This window comes from Salvia hispanica, chromosome 5 (assembly GCF_029641045.1).
Source record: "Salvia hispanica isolate PSC_SH4W2 chromosome 5, Shi_PSC_v1, whole genome shotgun sequence".
NCBI classification, from domain to species: domain Eukaryota; kingdom Viridiplantae; phylum Streptophyta; class Magnoliopsida; order Lamiales; family Lamiaceae; genus Salvia; species Salvia hispanica.
The window spans coordinates 13586674-13608845 of record NC_142696.1 but is presented as its reverse complement, the minus strand read 5'-3'; the positions used below and the strand labels follow the sequence as shown (position 1 = coordinate 13608845).

The window sequence follows — 22172 nt, the reverse complement described above, 5'->3', positions numbered from 1 at the left end:
AAATTAGAAGATGCAAATGAAAATGTAGTAAAAAAATAAAAAATAATAATTAAGTTAATTTGTCCTTAATTTAGGATCTTTGAGTCCAAAATTGTGGTTATTTTAAAAAAATTTCCAACGCAAGTAATTGCGTCTCAATTTTTGTTTCCATAAAAGATACTTCTTTTGTCCCAGCTAAGATGACACCCTTTCATTTTTAGTTTGTCCCAACCAAGATGACACATTTCTATTTTTGTAACTTTATCTCTCCAATTAATACACCGAACAACTTATTCCACTCTCCTCTTTCTCTCTCCATTTAATACCTACACCTTCTCTTTATCTCTCCAATTAACTACATTAACCATAAACTCCTAAAATGGTGTCGCCTGTGAAATGTGTCATCTTAGCCGGGACGAAGGGAGTAAGTTTTTTTTAGGGTCAAACTACTGGGGAACGGTAACCTTTTTTGACAAAAGATGTTCGTATTTGTGTCATAACAACCTTTTCTTTCTTATGATAGCTTTCCATTTTTGAAGCTGTGCAATGAAATTCTCCAGTTAGCTCTTTTACAAAACCTATAGCAGGTTCAACTCCTGGCTATGCGTCTGAAGTACTTACGATGATAACTAAAAATTAGCTCTTCAATATGTTTTGCTGTTGATATTAAATTTATATGGTGTTCAGAGTTTAACTTATAATTCACTAAAACAAATTTAGGGAGAAACAAGTTTATTTATTCTTTATTGTTGTTTTGAATAAAATAATTTTAATATATGTTGTGTAAAATCTATTTCAAAAATATATTTTTGATAACTAAAATTTGACATAATATCAAAATGTTAGTTTGCAAAAAAAATACTAAAATGCCATTTAATATAGATGATATTCTGGACAAAAAAAAGTTTTAAAAATGCAAAATTCCTTCCAATGATATTTACATCAAAGTCTAGTGATGTGTAGAGATATTTTTAAAGACTAGGCGTTTATTATTATGGCAAATTAAGGTACAGTAAAGGTAGGTCACTCTAAAATATTTTCAAATTTAACTATTTGATACTCCTTTCATCCTAAAAGTATAAAGACTTTTAAAACTACACGTGTTTTAATGTACAACTAGAGAAAAATAAGGATCTTACCAGAAAGATACTTGAAATAAAAATGAATACCAAAGTAAATAAACAAATACTGAAGAATGATGGGGTCTTACCTATTGATGCTGCATTGTACTCGGTAATAAAAATCACAAGAAAACATGATAAACCAGACCTGAACAAAAGTCATAATACCATCGATGTGAAAAGGCCATTCAGTATCAAATTTAGGGAGGTGATGGAATTGTATAAACACTACCACCACGTTAAAATAACAATGCTACCAAACGTTTGTTAAGCCAGATAATTAAGTTATATTGGGCTCATATGCACTACCAATCAAATCTTATAGAACTAATCTTAACAGTAAGAATGTCTATACATAAAATACATCAGATTTCAATACAACAAAAAAAACAAAAGTAATAGGAAATAACTAATCCACCTTATGACAAAGATATTGTGTTAGATCTACCATCAAATATAAAGAAACTAACGAGATCAAAACGACTTGGATTCAAATTAAGCTACAAAACAATAGAATTAAGGTGTATTATACATATGAAATATATATTGATTTCACACACTACCTCAATTGCTTCTATTAAAAATAAGCTCTACCAACCATGTTGGCCTTTCATACCGAAAAATAAGATACCCCATAAACACTCCAATAATAAACCCACATACATAACCTAAAACAACTGCTTGCCACCCAAATCCACTCACAAAACTAGATCCATCATCATCATCATCTTCTTCTTCTTCTTGTGGTTGTTCATCCATCATTTCACATTTCTTCATCAGTGGAAGTCCACACAATCCTACATTTCCCACATACGACTCATTCCCAAATGTAGAAAACTGATTTGAATTTGGAATCTGCCCCACCAAATTATTCATCGATAGGTTCAACTTTGCCAAAAATGTCAACCTAGTTAACTCACTCGGGATCCCTCCCTCCAATCTATTCGAAGACAAGTCCAACGACTCAAGAATACTTATATTTCCGAGACGTGAGGGTATGCGCCCGGTGATGCTATTGTGAGACAAATTCAAGTATCTAAGAGAATTAAGATTTCCTAGAGAAGGTGGAATATTCCCAGTGAATCTATTCGAAGATAAGTCAATAGTAGTAAAGGTTGTCAACAATCTTTGCACCGGCAAATCCAAACCCTTTATAGTAAGAGTCAACTCTATAAATACTTTGTCATTTGACCTATTACCATCCTTAGCATTAACCATCCCTTGAAAATTCTTGAAATATCTATCAGGTAAAGATCCAGAAAAATCATTATAAGATATATCCAAAACTTGCAGCTTAGGAAACGGGCGTTCTATCGTACTTGAAACATCGATCATGGTACCATCGAATCTGTTAGACCGCAAGACAAGGACACGAAGTTGAGGGTGTGTTTCCAGCCAAAAGGGAAACGAGCCTCGTACTTCGTTACCACCAATATCAACAACCTGCAGTGCTTCACAGTTGAGTAGAGATTGAGGCAATGTTCCTTCCACTTTGTTACCTTTTAGAGTGAGAAAGAGAAGGTTGCATCCTTTAGTGAATGTGGAAGGAATGAAGCCACTGAATTTGTTGTCATTCAAATGGAGGATTGCCAAAGAAGTGCTCAAGTTTCCCAAACAATTTGGAAGTGATCCTTCCAAACTGTTGTTTGATAGATATAGGATTCTTAGGGATCTCAAGTTGCAAATGGATGAAGGAATCTCTCCACTTAAGTTGTTGGATTGTAGTGCTAGATTAATAAGGCCTGATTGATTTATGAAAGTGGAAGGTACTGGGCCTGAAAATGTATTAATTAGTGACCCATATTACTATAAATTTGTACAAATTTTGATACTTTTTTAGTTTTTGCCACCACTATAAATTTGACTTGGTATATAAAATATTAACTTCATTTGAAGTGAGGGAGAAATAAATATATACCACTTAAATTATTGAAGTGAAGCCACAAATCTTGAATGGTTGTGTTACCAATTTCTTCCGGCAACGATCCACTAAGTTGGTTGCTTCCGATGTTCATTTGCACTAGACTTTTAAGAAGAAATAATTCTTTTGGGATACTACCTGAGATAATATATACTAATAAATATAATTTAAAATGGAAGATGAATAAATGTTTACACATGTAAAGATATGAAGATGCATGAAATACCACATTATTAACATTTCAATATGTTTCAAGAAAATAAATAAAAATACAAATCAAAGATCATACCACTTAAAAAATTATCGTTGAGCAATAAGTAGGTAAGGGCTGTCATGTTTCCCATTTCTTTTGGTAATGATCCGTTGATAAGATGGTTGGCTTCCAACTGCAGCTCCACTAAATTAACAAGATTACCTATCTCTTTTGGAATATGACCTGCAAGGTTAATATCACCTCTTAAAAGTTTAATTTATTCCCATTGAATACAAAGAATCAATAATACCTTATAATCAACATTAACTATTAATTGTATTTTCATGGAAATTTAAATGGTATATTCTTATTATCAAAATATTAAAAAAAATCGAGACGAAATTACTTGCGTTGGAAAAATTTTAAAAATAACAACAATTAAAGACGCAAACGAAAGTGTCCTTAAATTAATGATAAATTAACTTCATTTTTTTAGGACGCTTTTATTTACGTCCTCTAATTTTAGTTAAAATACTAACAATAAGGACGCTTTTTGCAGCTTTCGTGGTATATTTAGAAACACAAATTAACGTCCTTAAATGCATTAAAAAATATCCTTAATGACTTTGTTTTGTTGTAGTGACTCCACAAAAGTCATCCTATAGAGGTATAAGAAAAAAGGGTTGGAATGATACTTTACTAGACCCATTATATTGTACTCCCTTCGCCTCATTAAAGATCACTCACATTCATTATTAGTTTGTCTCATCTAAGATGAATTATAACTAAAACTAGTAACATTTTTATTTATATTTTATTTCATCTCTCTTATTTTATTCTTCACTCAACACATAAAATTAATTTGCATAATATCTCGTGCCACTCATCTTCCTTGAGACGTACATAGTAATATTTTCAACTCCATAAAATAGAGGTAAAGAAGAGGTTGGAATGATACCACTCAAAGCATTGTTGTGAAGGAAAATGCCATACATGGCTGTCAAGTTCCCAATTTCTCTTGGCACCGATCCACTAAATTTATTGCAACACATGCTCAATCTCTCAAAATTTGTAAGACCACCGATCTCTTTTGGAATTTTACCTATAGGGTTATCATAAACCATATTTTAATTCAAATCATCATCAATTATAGTATGTATATTTTTGTATCCCTCGGTAAAACTACACATTTGGATTATATTAAATTAATTTGGTGTTAACCATGTTGTTGGTACATATGACACACACGAATAAAAAATGCCATCTCCTTTGTGAAATAGCAATCTAGTACCTGATCTTTTGTAGTTTCAGTTCAAATTGTTCACAAATCACAAAATTATACTCCCTCTGTCCCATTAGAAATGCAACATTTTCCTTTTTGGATTGTCCCACTAAAAATGCAACATTTCCTAAAATGGAAACATCACTCTGTCTACTTTTCCCTCTCTCTCACTTTACTCTCTCTTCATTAACTAACAAAACAACACTTGCATAAAATCATGTGGCGGAAACCAAATGTTTCATATTTATTGGGACGAAGGGAGTAGTATAAAGTAATACTCCCTCGGTATCCAAAATATAGACCAGTGTTACCATTCTGAGCCGTCCCCTAAAATTAGATAAATCTAAATATGGAGTTTTCAATAAATAATAATCATGCACATCATTTTTAATATGGATCCCACAATTCACTAACTCTCATTTCACTATCTCTTACTATTATCTACATATCTCTTACTTTAACAATTGCACATTAATCTTGTGCCATTCACAAATTTATCTATATTTTAAGGACGGAAGAAGTATTCAATTTATAGAAAGAACTACACGTACCAGTGAAGGTGTTGAATTCAAGGCCTATTCTGCGAAGGGAAGTTATGTTTCCAATATGTGTTGATAATGATCCACTTAGTTCATTTGACGCAAGGTCAACATATTGTAAAGATGACATGCTGAAAATTGTTAAAGGTAAAGAGCCATTGAATTTGTTTGAACTCATCCTCAAACTTTGTAAATTGACGAGCCATCCAATCTCTTCTGGAATATTGCCTGCATTATTTTCGTTGCATCTTTCTCAAGTTATGAAATTATTAAATCCAACTCAAAATTTTACTCGTAACTATCTTGTTTGTGTTCATTTCAACCTATTTATATTTTATAAAGAGAGGGAAAAACGTGAATTATGACGTACGACAATATATAGGAACATTTGTCAAAATGTGTCTTTGTTGAAATGAAATTTACAACGGACAACTAAAACATAAATTTATATAGTATCAAATTTAAAGTAGAAACTAAATGTAACCTCAATCTCTATACTTTGTAAAATTTGGAGTTTTTTATCATAGTTTTATAGTAACAAAATATGAGGCATCCTCTCGCAGATCCAAATGCATAGTTCCATTCCTTGTTCTAATTAAATTATAATTCTAATAGATTAAATTTCCTCAAAAGTATTCAAATGAATTTTGAACAGAAGACAAACTCGAATAGTTATAAAGAGGTGTGATCTGTTGCTAACTTTCTTAAGTTGATAACGCTACAGTATTAAAAATGTCAACACGATCACATTAAAATATCAACATAAACTTAGTTGATATTTTTATACACTGTGTTGACATTGACATTTAAAAAATGTAAACACATTATATTAAATTTCACACAAATTTGTGTTGATATTTTAGTGTGATCGTGTTGACATTTTTAATACACTGCGTCGATGAGTTAGTAAGTTAACAATCCTATTTATTGTATTTAGTTAACATTTTTACCTTTTTCGTGAAATATGCGAACAAATAATTAAATACATACCAGTGAAATCGTTGAGACCAAAGTTTAAATACTGAAGCAGTGTGATGTTCCCAATTTGTCTTGGTATTTCTCCACTAAACTTGTTGTTGTAAAAGTTAATATGCTCCAAATCCGAACACTGCCCCAAACTCAATGGTATGTCTCCATACATGTTATTGTAAGAAATCCGAAGTATCTTTAATTTTTGAAGACTGTTCTTGCACATATCATTTGGCAGACTACTCGATAAGCTGTTGTTTCGTAACGACAAAAATTCCAACGATGAGAAATTGAAGACGGGGGGAGGGATGGGACCATGGAATGAGTTTTCACTCATGTCTAATGAAACAAGAAAAGAAAGATTTCCGATGTTAGGTGGGATGGTGCCAACAAGCCCCATGGACGATATATTCAGCCGAGTAACCCTATTATACTGAGAATCACAAGTAACTCCGATCCAACTGCAAACAGATGATCCAGTGGTCCAATTTTTGATTAAGGTGTTATGAGGGTCTGAGGTTATTTGAGATTTCAAGGCAATAAGGGAAGAGGTATCGGTTTTGATATCACCATTGGCAACGGATTGTAATAATTGTAAGAGTGCAAGAATGAAATATGGGTAAGATCCCTTCATTTGGCTTGCTTTATGTGTTAGATAGTTGTGTGGCTTCCAAATTCATTATATATAAACATTAGAGATCACAAATGTAGAAATTGTGTAACTATTAGTCAATGCCATTAGGAGTTGAATGTTGAAACAATTCAAAATATAGAGTACTATATTTTCCAATGTCATTATCATGCGTTGCAAGAAGTTGAAATAAAGCATTCTCTAATTACGTGTGTGTGTGTGTGTGTTGATTGACTAATTGCATATTAAAAATGGGAATAAGAGGTTGCCGGCCGTGATGATCGATTGATTATGATGGAGTCCCTGCCTTTCTACTAATTAGTTACAGCTACTTACCAGAAAAATAATTAATCACCATTTCAAACTTTTATTTTATGTGGAGGAACAACTAAGCTTTTGAACTATCGATCCAATATAATGCAATTACATTTAACTATAGTGGAGAGAGGAAATACTAAGAAAACATTGGGTTTCTTAATTTTGTTGTACCAATTTTATCGGATCAGACTACTTTGCCGACTCCCTTGATTCTACACATTTATGATTTTATTTATGAAAAAATCCATTTAATTGATAATTGATTTTTATAGATTAATGTTGGGGATTCGATCGATTATTGAAGATATTATCTAAGGTTTTGTCGATCCGTCGTTGGTATGCAGAAATAGATGAACATGATTATGAGCTATGATCGAAGAAACCAACTTGGATAAACAATTTGATCGGACCAGATTTTTACTCGAAGGTTTAGATGACATGAAGGAAAAACTTTTACCGTAAATGACATGATAGGAATTTTATTATAATTGAAATAGTAAAAGTTAAATGACTAAAATACTCATTTTAGATTAAATGAATGTGGCACATGATATGTTTTAAAACTGCTAGACTGCCCAATCAAATGATTAATATTAATTCTCCAGTTCTCATTTATTCTTATTCTAACACATTAATCTCCATATATATTCCTAAATATATAATCATTATAATATGATATGTAATTTTGTATCAATAAATTAAAATAACAGTAAAAGCTACATGGAGTATTAAATTAGATGTCAGTGAAACCAGATCAACTTAACATTCTTTAATAAATAATATACCCATCCATATTCATTGACAAAATTCTAGCATCATCTAGGTATCCTCGCTAAAATTTATATTGACATTCTTAATAATATGCATATCACCAAAAAGAAAACAACAAACAGAAAACATAGGATTTGGAAATACATGTTTAGTAGAAGTAGTCATGACAACGAACCTTAACAACTCGAATAAGTCACCGTTATATTAAATCAATTTTTTTTCAATTTTACTACTAATCTTTGTAATTAACTTTAATAATTAATAAAGAATATTATATGACATGAGTATATTAAGCATAAATTTAGATTGACATTTATATTAAAAAATAAAATATATCGGTCTAAATCTGTGTTGATATACTCATGGACGGATCTACACGGACCTACATGCAAAGGGGAGAAGCTTTAGCCCAAAATGAATCCAAATTTTAAATTTTTTCTATTATAAAGTTTAAAATTTATTCATATTATACATATTATTATACAAAAGCCACTTTAATAATCGAATTTACCTGAAAATTTATTTTAAAATAAAATTTTGAAAATTTAGCCCCTACTCATGTTCATTTATGCGCCTGTCCCTAATACTTATGTCATTGTATTGACATTTTTAATATAATATGTTGATCAGTTATCAAAGTTATCACACTAAGCTAGTTATCATCCTAACACGACTCATATCAAATATATATAATTAATTAGAAGGTAAATGAAGATGTACCGTATGCACCTCAAGGCATTTTGTGGGTTTTAAATCACCTTGTGAATAATTATTTCAGACCCTACCATGTTAAAGATATAATCTAGTGATACCTAGAACTTTTCGGTTTTAACTTATCCTAGAGATTTTTTGTTGGCACCCATTATGGGAACCTTTATTCGATTCATTTATACATCGATCTCATAACTTATTTCATATAGCAAGTTCTTCCCATAAGGAATTTCCCAAGCTCAAAGTGTATGGCTAAGAATTTTGAAACCATGTATCTTCTTCGAGTGGACGTGATGAGTCCAATTATATATAGTCCTTGCACTTCTTGAAAACTAATAGTAAGATGTTAGTAGGATATAAACGAGTTGCCTCTGGGATTGCCAATGAAAAGAAATGAGTCCTTTCTCAATTTATTGCAATCAATAGTAGAAAGCAATGTGGATATTGTGGTGTCTCACCATGATGATGTTAAGAATAGGGTTTACACACTTTCAAATTTCCCAATCACCACCCTTTTTGTAACGCGCTTGCTTTTCGAACTCTAACCATATGAAATCTATTTGTTTAAAATGTCGTGAAGTCAGTGAAATAAATGAGGCATGTGGAATTAATGCATAATATTAATGCTTTTTTTTTATGAGTTGTGATCAATGTCGAACCCTTCTTAAAGACCGAACTAGAGACCAAATCTGGGCCATTAGATCTAGTGTTTTTGATGAGATGTGTTGCTGTGTAAATTTTTTCTGCTTCATTACAAGCCCATTTTACTTTATTGTATAGGTTTATTACTTCATTCTGTACGTAATACCTTGAAACTACAACATGTTTTTACTTGCTTCTAGTAGGTTTTGAAACGATTCACCATATGCTTCATTCAAATTCATTGACTTGGGTTTTTACTTGATTAACATTTTAAAATGCAATTTATTCAAGTTGGTTTAGTACTTCATTCAGAATCATTATTACTTCATTGGATAAGATTTTTACTTCATTCTAGTAGGATTTCAAATGCTTCTATACATACTTCATTCCAATAATTTATTATATTATTCCATGTGTTTATTAAACCATATCATCGCCGTGGAGGTGGTGATAGATATTGTAGAGAGAAGAATGGCACGCGACGGCGAAACCGCATTTACGTACTGAAATGAAGTAATAATCCTATTAGAATGAAGTAAAAACCTTCAGGAATGAAGTAATATATTCTGGAATGAAGTTAAATCTTCGTAACATGTTAGTATGACTTATTTACCTTCGGATGAATTAAAATAGGCTCGTGATGAAGGCGAAAATAATTTATAAATTTGTGTATCTCATCCATAAAAAATTAGATCTAAAAACCCTAATTTGGTATGGTTCGATGGTTCAGTCTTTAAGAGTGGATTTGTGGATAATGCAACTCTTTTTTTTATATCACAAATTTAATTACTTGGATTTACTATGCGAATGACCTTGTGGTGAATCCTAAACGCGATTGATTGGGAGATTCTTATAGAGTGCTTGGAATAACACCAAGACACTAATTATTTCCGTGCGCGATGTTCGAATTCGTTTTGTCAAGGTCACAAAATGTAATACGATGATCGTTATACTCAAAGATTATTGAATCAACTCAATTACCATAAATAAATAAAATAGTTAAAGTCCTATTAAGTGAAATACAAGAATTGGGCTAAACAATTTACATAAAATAAATAGTTGGAATAGTTTTCGTGAGCCCAAAGTCTCCTCGGCGCCAGATTACGTTACAGATCAATTTACAAATCTTGTTCCAAAAATAACTCCTATCAAAAGTATATCAATCAGAAACAATTTCCAAAATTCATTCTCTCATTCTTATTATACGACTATTACCCTAATTTCCCAGTCCAAAATCCGAGAAAGTAGAGAGCAGGAGAGAAGAGGGATTCATATGCATACTCCTTCCAATCCATATTCGGCCAGCAGCAACTAAACATGATCCAATCTTCACTCCAACAGTAGTATCAATCACTCTTTTCAGGTAAATTCTTTGCTCATCATATCCATTGAAGTTTCAGCATACATAACAGAACAATAACTATAATCAACGCGGCATATTTGAATAAAACCCACCATCAGTTCCCAATTATATGTAATAACTTGAATAACAAAATAGGGAGGGAGGATTACAACGTGTCAGCACAATAGCGGACGATCAGCTAACGCCACCCCACCGCGGACTAACCCTCGTCCTACCTGCGTTCGCCGACTGCAATAGCGGACGAACGCGACACCCGAGCCTCTAGCCGGTCGCTAGGGTGTGCGTTCGTCCGCTATTGTGGACGCTCTTAGGAAGAAGATTGTTTTGGGGATTTTGATTTCTGTTTTTGAGGAAATTGGGCGAGATTGATTTGGTACTCCACAAGATGATGGTGATGGGTAGGGGTGTGCATTTGGGTTTCGATTCGGTTTATTGCTCAAACCGAACCCGAAAACCGAATTTCCTTGAAAATCAAAACCGAACTGAAAAAACGAAAAATCGGAAATCGAAAACCTAAACTAAAACAACCGAATTAAACCGAAAACCGAAATTTTCAATAAAAAACCGAAAAACCGAAAAAATATGGAGTATATATTAATTGGGTCATATTCTAATGCTTATAGCACGCTAATCCAAAATCAAGAACAAATCTCCACCCATAGATTTTAAAATGAGTGAATGAGATTAAATCTTACAAATCTCAATAAATAGTAGACAAAATATCAACAAAAGGGTAATATCTTCATTATGTTATCATATGATAATTTTCGTGAATGTTTTTTTATATCAACATAGTGTATTACAAATATCAACAATATGACATAAGAATATCAACACTAGTACAAGAAAATATCAACATATATTTATTGAGATTTTTACATGGTTTTATTGAGATTTTTTGATATATTTGTTAATAAAAATCTAGTTATCAACATTTACGAAAACTAAAATAAAAAATATCAAATTTCATCATCCGAACGTCGTCGAAACATATGCAATTGAGATCTCGTTGGAATCCTTATAAAATTATCTTTAATTTGATATATTTTTTGCGAAAAAATAATTTAAATCGAGAGAGTTACGCAAATTTAAAATTTTAAGATGATTTTAATGAGAGGGAATTGACATTAATACCCTCTAATTTTATTTATTAATTTTCTTGATTAAAAATATAATCCATGTGGCATTATTTCAACCACCAGATCTTCTAATCTAATTGCTAAGATTTAGTCTTAGTTTGGGATTGCTAATTAGTTAGCAATTGATCACTCTCCTATATTAAAATATATATATATATATATATATATATATATATATAATTTATTTATTTTATATATACTAAGATAATACAAAAAGAAATATTAAAATTAATAGAATATATATAATACATATTATATAAAATATATTAAAAGAATATATATTATATATATGATATAATATATTTAAATTAATAGAATAAATATATATAATATTATATTTAAAATATAATTCGATTTTTCATTATTTTTTTTCGTCCGAATCGAACCGAACCGAACCGAAAAATGAATTTTTTATTTATTTTTAAAACCGAACCAAATAGAAAAACCGAAAAAATCGAACCAAATTTCAAAATTTCGATTTAGTTCGATTTAGATATTCGGTTTTCAGTTTTTTTGCTCACCCTAGTGATAGGAATATTTAATTTAGGCTTGATACTTTAGTTTGGACCATTATTTTTAGTATTGGGCCTTTGATTAATTTGAGATGTGTTTAATCGTTGGTGGTGTATCAGATATGGGTCAGTTCCTTTTTTTTTTTTTTGAGTTGGGTTGGCCGTTTGGAGTACATTTAGTGATGGGTTGGAAATCCTTGTTTTATGGATGAAGTTAACTAAATATTTCCTAAGCTGATGCTTATCCGAGTTTAAAATACGAGAATTTAGAAGTCTTCCTAAGGAGAAGACCATGAATAAAATTAACACCCATATAAGACGCATGTATTTTAATTTAATTAGATATTTTTTGAGTTTTGATGAGTTAATTATTTTAATTTTAAAAGGATTTTCCTTTGCATGCGAGTTAAAAGTGGAGTGAGAATTTTCAAGTTAAGAATTATAAGCGAACAAGGTGGGCTTTAAAATCCTATTTCTTCCGTCCCATAAAAGATGTCACATTTTCATTTTCAGTTTGTCCCACAAAAAATATCACATTTCCATTTTTGAAAAAAGTTCTCTCTCACATTAATGTAAAAATTATATTTTCTCTCTCCATTTAACACACAAAACAAAACCTCCTAAAATCTCGTGTCATCCCACAAGTGTGACATCTTTTGTGCGACGGAGGGAGTACATTATTGTGAGCTTACTTTTAAATTTATGCAATATCTTAAGTATGAATTATGTGCTGAAATTCTAAATATATTGAGTCATACTTTTGTTTTTGAGGATGTGCCTATTTGATCGCCTACTGGGGAGTCACTACTATGAGTTTAATCGAACTGGTGTTATCACCCGGGCTATGCACGGGACAAAAGACTTTCAAATAATAAATATATATTAACAGATAAATATATTATAATAAAGAATATAGAGTAAATAATAAAAAATATATATTTATAGATAAGAATATAAATATAAACTAATTATAAAAAATATTCATAACATTATAAACAATTAAAAACGTTATAAATATTATAAACAACAACAAAAATAAATTTGTAATTCTTTCAACATACTCTAAATGAAACATTTCATACTCATCGTACGTTTTATACAATTCTAATTTTTAATATGAGGGTAGTAACATTAAATAAAAGAAATAACAAATAGGAGATGTGTGGATGAAATATAATAGTAAGATATACTACTAAAGGAAAATGTTCTACTAAATCCAAAAGAAAAAAAAAAGCAAATAATTTGAACGATAAATAGTTCATGATTTTATTCGATCAGCATGACATAGGTATTCATAAGTGTAAACAAAAAAAACTTATAAAAATAACAATAAACCAGTAGTTCGTAAATATTGAATAACTTCTTTGTAAACAATCTTCACACCTTCATGGCTCGTGACTCTAGACATAGCAACATAGAGTTGTCCACGACTGAAGACTGATTTTTTCAAAAAGATATACATGTTGTGTCAATTTTAATTTGCTAAGTTTTTTTTATCATCGATACAATTTTATATTCTTATTAAAAAAATTCAAAATATGAAATATTATTATCATAGGTATAATTTTATATTCTTAATTATCCGTTTCATTATAGAGGACACATTTATTTCCGGTATGGAGATTAAGAAAAAGATGTGTAATGAATTGAATAAAAAATAGTAAAGTTGGATAGACGAAAAGTACAGAGAAAACAGTAAGAGATGGAGGAAAGAAAGAGTGAGAAAATGTGTTCCAAAATAGAAAAATAACTTTACTATTATATAACGAAGAAAATACACTTTTATGAATCCAAATGAATAGAGTATTAATAAAATTAAACGGTTTCATATTGGTTTGTGTTAAAATAACAACACCTTTTAAAGTGATACCGTTGCACCACATATACAACAATATTAAAAACGCTACACAACAATATTCAATATGCTAGACAACAATCTATAGATTGTTGTCTAGCGTGTTGGATATTGTTCTCCGAGAAAAATTGTTGTATAGTGTATAAAATATTGTTGGCCGTTTTTTTATCTTTGAACATTTTTTTTATTGCCACATGGCAGCTGATTATTCGTCCACGTGTACAAATGATTAGATATGAATGGTGGTATGGTGTTACTTTAAAGTACTAAATGGAATGTAAGGTCCAATTACCAAATATAGTACAAGTGAAATGAGATATTTATTGGCGACGGACGGAAAAAGAAAAAATAGGTAACTTATCGCTGGGGGAGGGAGTATAATATTAATTACTAAAAAGTTATATTTTAGTAAGTAGTATAATGACAATTAGTAAGTAATGTTCAAAACATTACATCCATTGAGATAGAATACTAATATCATAAATCAATAAATTATGCTAGTTCTTAGCTCAATTCTAATTATGTACACTACCTTTAGTAATTTAAATATCGATATATCAATAAATTATATAAATTCCATTAAATATATATGAAAAATTATTTGTAATCGTAAATCTTAAACAATATACCAAATGGGGTGCGTTAAAATGACAACACCTCTTAAAGTAACATCATACCACCATTCCTAGCCAATAATTTATACACGTGGACGAATAATCAGCTGCCATATGGCAATCATAAAAAAATGTTCAAGGAAAAATTTTCTCGGCCAGCAATATCCAATACACTAGAAAGCAATTTACAACAATTTTTTCTCGGCCAGCAATATCCAATACGCTAGACAACATTCTCTATAGATTGTTGTCTAGCGTTTATACTATTGCTGGTAGCGTTAATAATATTGCTGGATACGTGTGTCACGATGTCACTTTAAGAGGTGCTGTCATTTTAACACAAACCCATACCAAATGTAATAAAAAATAATAAATGAACATATAAATTTAATTACTTAATTCCATATAATTTAATTTTAAAAATATATACAAAGTCCAAAAATATTTGGACCGATCAATTATAATTCCTAAACTCTAGAAAACTTTTTAGTAAATAACAAAGTAACATATTAAAAGTAACATCAACCTCGTAATTGAAGACTAAAATCTCTTGACTCTTGAAAATATAATTTGCAACTTAAAAAGATTACTCATGTTGGTCTTTTTTTTTAAAAAAAAAGACCAACGTGAGGAAGTGATTACTAAAATTAAATTTTAATTGTCAATATATTCACTTAAATCAATAATAAAAAAAAAACCAACCACACTTAATTTACTAAGTAATATTCAAAATATTTCATTTATAAATATAGAATAATAATATCATGATTCAATACATTATAATTCATAATTTATCTTAAAAAGGGTACCAATTTTCAATACACAAAAATTCAAAACTAAAGCCCAATAGTAAAATAATACATTCAAATCCTACGCGCCGCTTTGTCTCCATTTTCCACCTCTTCTCGCCCGCGTCCATGAGTCGCCGCCGCCACTGGGCATGCCTTCAGACACAGCCGCCATCCACTTCTCCCTTCTGACATGGATCCGTCGACGTTTGCCTTCTCCAGCCATCGTCGTAACTCCGCTGGAGTCTCCGAGTTCTCTCTTTGTGGGGTTCCGGTTTGCGCCTCTGAATCCGACAGCTGTGGTTGCAGTTGCCCGCATAGAGCTTGCGTCGCACCGTCTACACCCAGCCTCTGAATGCGTCTTCCGGTGGCCGTCTCTACTGCTCCAGGTCGAGACCGCCGCTGACCTCGTCGACAATCTTTCTCCTCCCTCTTTCTTCTTCTCACCCTTCTCTATCTATGTTTCATTTTGTAGACTGATGCTTTATAATTATTCCAAAACTTACTTTGGATGCTTTTATTTCTTTGGACCAGCATTCCTTCAATTAGCTCCATATTTAACAGCTTTGTAAAAAATGCACATGCCTCTAGACAGACAGATTCCTCTCACATGATATATTTCAATTTCTCCCCAAAAAGGGCTTTATAGTAATTTTTGAGGTAGTTTCACAACTGCTCCATTAGATATGTATAGATTCGGGTTTGTCTAGTGAGTGAGTCCCTATTCAAGCTAGTATATACAGAGGGGATCGTCTTTCGAGTTGGCCGCTCCGGTGATCGAGAATGTGGCCACATTCTCGTTTCACACATGAAGTTCAGATATGGTAGGAGGAGAGAGAAAAATGGGCTGCAACAATACTTTTAATGAGAAAATGTTTTGGTCACTCGGCTTTTTGTAAAACCCCGAGTTCACTTGTAAATGCTGATACAATATTTAAAAAAAAAAATATTGGCATGTGATCACTGGGTACATCAAGTACTCAGCCCTGCATATGTTTTAAAAATGTGCAGATTGAGCTGTGATGAGCGCAGTGAGTGTTGAGGAAATTTAAGTGTTCAGAATGTATTTTGGCATATGTTCACTGAGCAGTTGTCGTTCTTTTGAGTTCTCGTATTGCTGAGATAGTATTCTTTTTAAGTTGTTGATTGTTGAGATACTCTGATTTTATTTGAGCTATGCCTGTTATTTCGAGTTATTCCCAATTATACAACTGTTTTCCCCTTTCTTCCCCGCTTTTTAACCCTCTCGTAGTCGCGATCAACCATGTTTTATATCCTTAGAAAATGCATTCGTTACAATCTAGGTTGTGAAAATTGTTTTCCTTTGTTCAGAACTGACCATCTTACCTTAAAGTGAATGTTGCCCACAACCGGTCTACTAAAATAAAGACTTCGACTTGTTTTGTTTCTTATACACTTAGATATGCAAAACAATCATTAAATGTAAAAACATTCGCCATTATAACAAAATAATCTGTTTTATTCATTGGAAAATAAAATAAGAGTTTTTACAATATCCAATTACTCGAATAATGATTTAAAAGTATACAAAACTCTAACAGAGTGAGACTGCAACCTTTCTAAACCTATTTAGGTTGTGAAATACTTACTGCTTTACTTTTACAAAGAACTGACTGCGTTATCTACTGTGAATGTTGTTCACAACCACTATGCATGAGAATTAGACTTGTTTGCTTATTATACATTTAAATATTTAAGAAATATCTTATAAATGCATAAGCAAACACTAATAAAATAAAATTACTTCATCTCCTTGATTAAAAATGAATTATAGATTTTATTGTATACAAACAATTTTATTAATACAACATTCTCGAAAATGCTTTTCTGTATATCAATCCTAACAACTACAGGATGTCAGATATCTTTGGTTGTACTCAGACCAACAAAGAAGAAATTCTAGATTTGGGATAGTTGCGCCATTTGCTATTCCCGTAACAAACTAAAGACGTATATCTTGATCCCCCACCAAATATGACTCGAGGCCGTACCCTAGAACTGCGGCTTCGACTTGTTGCCACATTAGAAAGTTCATTAACTAATTTGACAGCTGCGAGAGAATGGATGAAAGCACTTCTTGTGCCAATAGTGTCGGAGATAGCTTTGAATAAAGTAAGATAAACTAGAAGAAAAAATAAATTAGAAGAGATGAAAGGATAAAGTAAGTGATAAAATGAAGTTTAATATTTTAAAAAAGAAATGACTCACTTAGGCTGGGGTTATATATTAAAAGAAATGTGACTCACTTAGACTGTGAATGAAATGAGTTGGCGGAATATAAGATATACTTATCAAATGTTAAATATTCCCTGGTCCAATTAAACACATTAGCTAACAATTTTTAGAATCTTGAGCCGATTAAAAAATGTGTTATCTTAGATGGGACAAATGGAATAGAACATTTAATATGAGGTAGTCCTTTTTAGTTTGTTTCAACTAAGTTGACACATTTCTTCTTCAATTGATAAATCAACCATCTTTTTCTCTTCCTAATTAAAATATTCAACTCCATTTCTCTCTCTATTGGATTCTTACACCCACTTTTTCTCTGTTCAATTAAACACATTACCTAACAATTTTTAGAATCTTGAGCCGATTAAAAAATGTGTTGTTTTAGCTGGGACAAATGGAATAGAACATTTAATATGAGATACGAAGTAGTAGTTAAATATGAAATTCTGACAACTAATGCCCTTTCAGTTTGATTTAGTTTGATTAATTATCCAGATTAATTAATTAAGTTACAATTGAAATTAATTAATAAATCATTATATTAGCTTAGTTAGGAGTTATACAACTTACATATACCAAATTAGGGAACTGATATAATGAAAACCATATATGTAATACAAAATTAAAATTTTAATTTTAACTACTAATTATTATAGATCAATGCTTATTATGTTTCCAGATTAAAATTTCATTAACTACTATGAATCTATCAACAGAGGGTATATTAGACACTTTCATAACACGGTGAATCATCTAATTATAGAATAATTGTGTAATCTCGATTTCGTCGTTTTCTCTCCTTCCAGTATTTATGTTAATTAAATCGTTTCAATTACTTCCCCTCATTCCAACTTTTCTCCTTTTCGTCGCTCTTTCTCCTTTTCGTCAAAAAAATTGCTTGAATTTTGCGGTGAAATTGCGTTGATTCTTTGTTGATATTGAATTTTGTGTTGAAATCGTGTTGATTCTATGTTGATTCTAAAATCTGTGTTAATTTTATGAAGATTTTTTGTTGAATTTGTGTTGAACCGGTCATGTTGCTTTTTTGTTTAATTCTGAAATTTGTGTTGATTCTATGCGCTGAGATTTCATTGATTCTTTTGTTCTGCTGTTGGTGATTTTTTGCGTTGAAATTGCGTTGATTCTCTTTGTTCTGCTGATGTTGAATATTTTGTTGAAATGGTATTGATTCTAAAATATGTGTTGATTTTTTGTAGATTTTTTGTTGAATTTGTGTTGAATCAACCGTGTTGCTTTTTTGTTGAATTATGAAATCTGTGTTGATTGTTTCCGCTGAAATTTCGTTGATTCTTTTGTTCTGCTGTTGGTGATTTCTTTGCGTTGAAATTGCGTTGATTCTTTTGTTCTGCTGATGTTGAATATTTGTTCAAACCTTATCGATTCTATTTTAATTCAAAAACCTGTGTTCATTTTTTGTAGATTTTTTTGTTGAATTTCAAAGATAAGAATATTTTCAGTTTTGGAAGGTGGGAGGGAAATTAGGAACGCAAGAACCATCCAAAAACTTAACTTACAAAAATACTCTCTGTTGACAAAATACATGCTCTTGTTGAGATGGAAATCCTACGCAAAATTAACCACAGATCTGTTATTAATGACTAGGATTAAAGTTTTGAGTTGTATTAAATATATGGTTTGCATTTGAGCACATTTTGTATACTCGAAAGTGTTTTGAGTATAAGTGGGAGATTGTTAGAGTTTGTATACTAGAAATCACGTTTCGAGTGATTGAATACTGTAAAACTCTTATTTTATTTTCCGAGGAATAAAATATATTATTGTTGTCATAATGTTGTTATGTTTTACATTTAATGGATGTTCATGCATGTTTAAATGTATAAGCTAACTTAACAAAGTCTAAGTCTTTGTTTTAGTAGACCGGTTGTGGGCGGCGTCCACTTTAAGGTAACACGGTCAGTCCTAAACAAAGAAAAAGATGAATTTCACAACCTAGTTGGAATTAGACTATCCATCGAGAAAGGTTGCAATGTCAGTCAGCATATTTCTAAGCCTTACTGAAATAAGATGACATTGATGTGGTATAACACTGAACAGATCTAACAGCAAAACTTGTCTTTTGGCTATCTACTGAAAGGCGAGGTCTTGATAAATATTTGTTTCTTAATCAATGTAGGTTAGCATTGAGCATACGGTATTGATTATGCATTACTTTGACTTATCAAATGGTGCGGGTTTTTCGTAACCCAATAAACCTGATATATTGGGTAGTGGTGATTAATATCTAGCGGTGCTAGGATTGCTATTATATTGAATCGTGCGCAATGAGAGTCTCGTTTGATAATGTCCTCAAGAGGTGCGCGAAACAAGGTTTTATTATTCGGAACCTAGCTAATTGGAGTTTGATTACTCTATGAATAATAAATAAGCGTTTCATGCTAAGTCCACTCTTGGAATTAACAAGAAGTTAATTAATTAAGTCCATAACAGACATCAATTAATTAATGGACATTTTTATCTTAAGCGCGGGAAATAAAAGTTAAACGGAAACCCGGATTACTTATAATTTCGGATTTGGATGGGGAGAGTTCAATATTACTTCTGTAGTGGCTGCTCGTAATATTCCAATTAAGCTTATATTAAATTGTGGGTTCAATTTAATTAGTAAAAGTAAATTGGATGAGCCCATATCCAATACCTTCCATAGATCCCTGTCTGGGCCCAAAAGGAATTTAATATAAATAGGAGAATAAAGGAGACATAAATCATAAGTTTTAATAATCAAAATTTTCGTTCCTCCCCATATAGAGTAGAGCTCGAAATTTTGTCCTATTCCAAAAAGGATTTCTTCTGTCTTCTTTATGTAAATCCTAGTATTCTGGTGAGATCAGCTCACACTGACATCGGAGTACAGTTCGGGAACCAGAGAGAAGATTTGTGGTCTAGTATTCAAAGCGTCACGTGGAGAAGCTGCTAGACATCTTCAATTCTTTGGAGAATTAATCAGGTATTATTTCTGCTCCGTAGAAAAACATGTTTTAGGTTTCAATATTCTTAAAGCATGATTAATTCAAGTTATGAGCATGATACATGTGAGAATTACGCGAATAGATTTTGTCTAAATAATCCGCTAAATAGATCTGATTATTATGTGATTTATTTGTGCGATTAATAATTGTTAAATTATGTTAATCCGTCGCGCCGCTTCCTCTGCCAGTTCCTTCAATTGGTATAAGAGCCAGTCTTTGCCTCTGATTATTTGGATTTAAATTTCGCAAAATTCATGTATGCATGTCTTATTTGATTACGAAGCATGTTCTTGTATTTTTATTATTTATTATATGCATGATGAACTGAAGAACATTCGAATCATAGAACTTGAATTATTCGAACGCATGAGATGTGCGATTCGTCGGTGCTTGCGCCGGGACGAATCGCACTACAAGCGATCGGAGAGGGGTGTCGAAGCAGTGGGAGTCGAGGGTCGACGGACATGGGGCGACGCGCTGACGAGCAAGGGCTCGTGTGCGCCGCCGGCCAAGGCCGAAAAACCTAGGCGGCGCCCGATACAAATCGACGACGGTGTCGATTGAGTGGGAGTTTAGGAGGCGATCGACCGGCGATGCGCTGACGAGAATGGTCTCGTGCGCACCGCCGGAGAACCACCGCCGGTCCCGGTGCTATATGGAAAAAGCGCTGATCGAGGAAGGATCGATGCGATCACACGACGACGTGAACACGAGCATGGGCTTGTCCACGCCGCCGTCGAGACCGCTGTGCTGGTCCTCCTCGAAGCTGACGGCGTAAAGGTTGTCGACATTGCGACAAGGTGGCGATGCGTGACCGAGAGCAGCCACGCCTGGAGCGGTTACTGCTGGAACGCGCGAGATAGTCGGGGCAGAGGGAGATCGCCAGAGCTGCGTTGCCTTGGCTGCGCGGCTGGATGAAGACGACGGAGGGAAAAACGCGACGTGTCAACGCCGCGGAGGGAAAAGGAAGCGCCGCGCTTTGTGCGCAGGGTGACCGGCGACGCTAAACGGCGAACTCGCCATTCCAGCGAATCTTCATCGTTTATGATCATGCGAACCTTGATCTCGAGATATTGAAGAAAGATTATTTTAATGATTATTTAATTCATAAATTAAAAGATATCATTAAAAATAATATTATTTAATGAAATAAAATATTTTGGGAAGATTTCCCTAGATTTTAGGAATATTTTGATTATTTTCTATATCTATGAATATTTTATATCCTAGATGATATAGATAAGAATAATTTAATAGTTTCTAATTATAATATATATCTAGAATCTCTTAATAAGATAGATATATAAGAATACATTAAATAATATAAAAATTATTTTCTTCCTAATATTGAACATGGAATTTATATGAATTTAATCTTTCATGTCTAATTAAGATTTAAATAATGTATTTTATTTTAGATATATCTTATAGTATGGCATGAATAAGAATTAATTTCTAGATTAATAAAATCCTAAACTAAGATACTAAAGATAATAAAAGATTTAATTATCCAGTCAATTAAATACCAACAGAATTTAATTAGTCTTAATCTGCCTTAAGGCT

The 22172-nt window shown here is 32.0% G+C and overlaps 1 protein-coding gene across 1 annotated transcript; it reads right to left on the bottom strand.

Annotated features, from left to right (window-relative positions):
* Positions 1-1664: 1664 nt before the first annotated feature.
* Positions 1665-6638, bottom strand: LOC125189829 (uncharacterized). Its single transcript, XM_089059079.1, has 7 exons — positions 6026-6638; positions 5214-5263; positions 5048-5141; positions 4173-4316; positions 3311-3457; positions 3019-3159; positions 1665-2875 (listed from the first exon to the last, which is right to left on the bottom strand). The coding sequence occupies exons 1-7, from the start codon at positions 6636-6638 to the stop codon at positions 1665-1667; spliced, it is 2400 nt and encodes a 799-aa protein (XP_088915205.1).
* Between the last annotated feature and the right edge of the window lie 15534 nt (positions 6639-22172).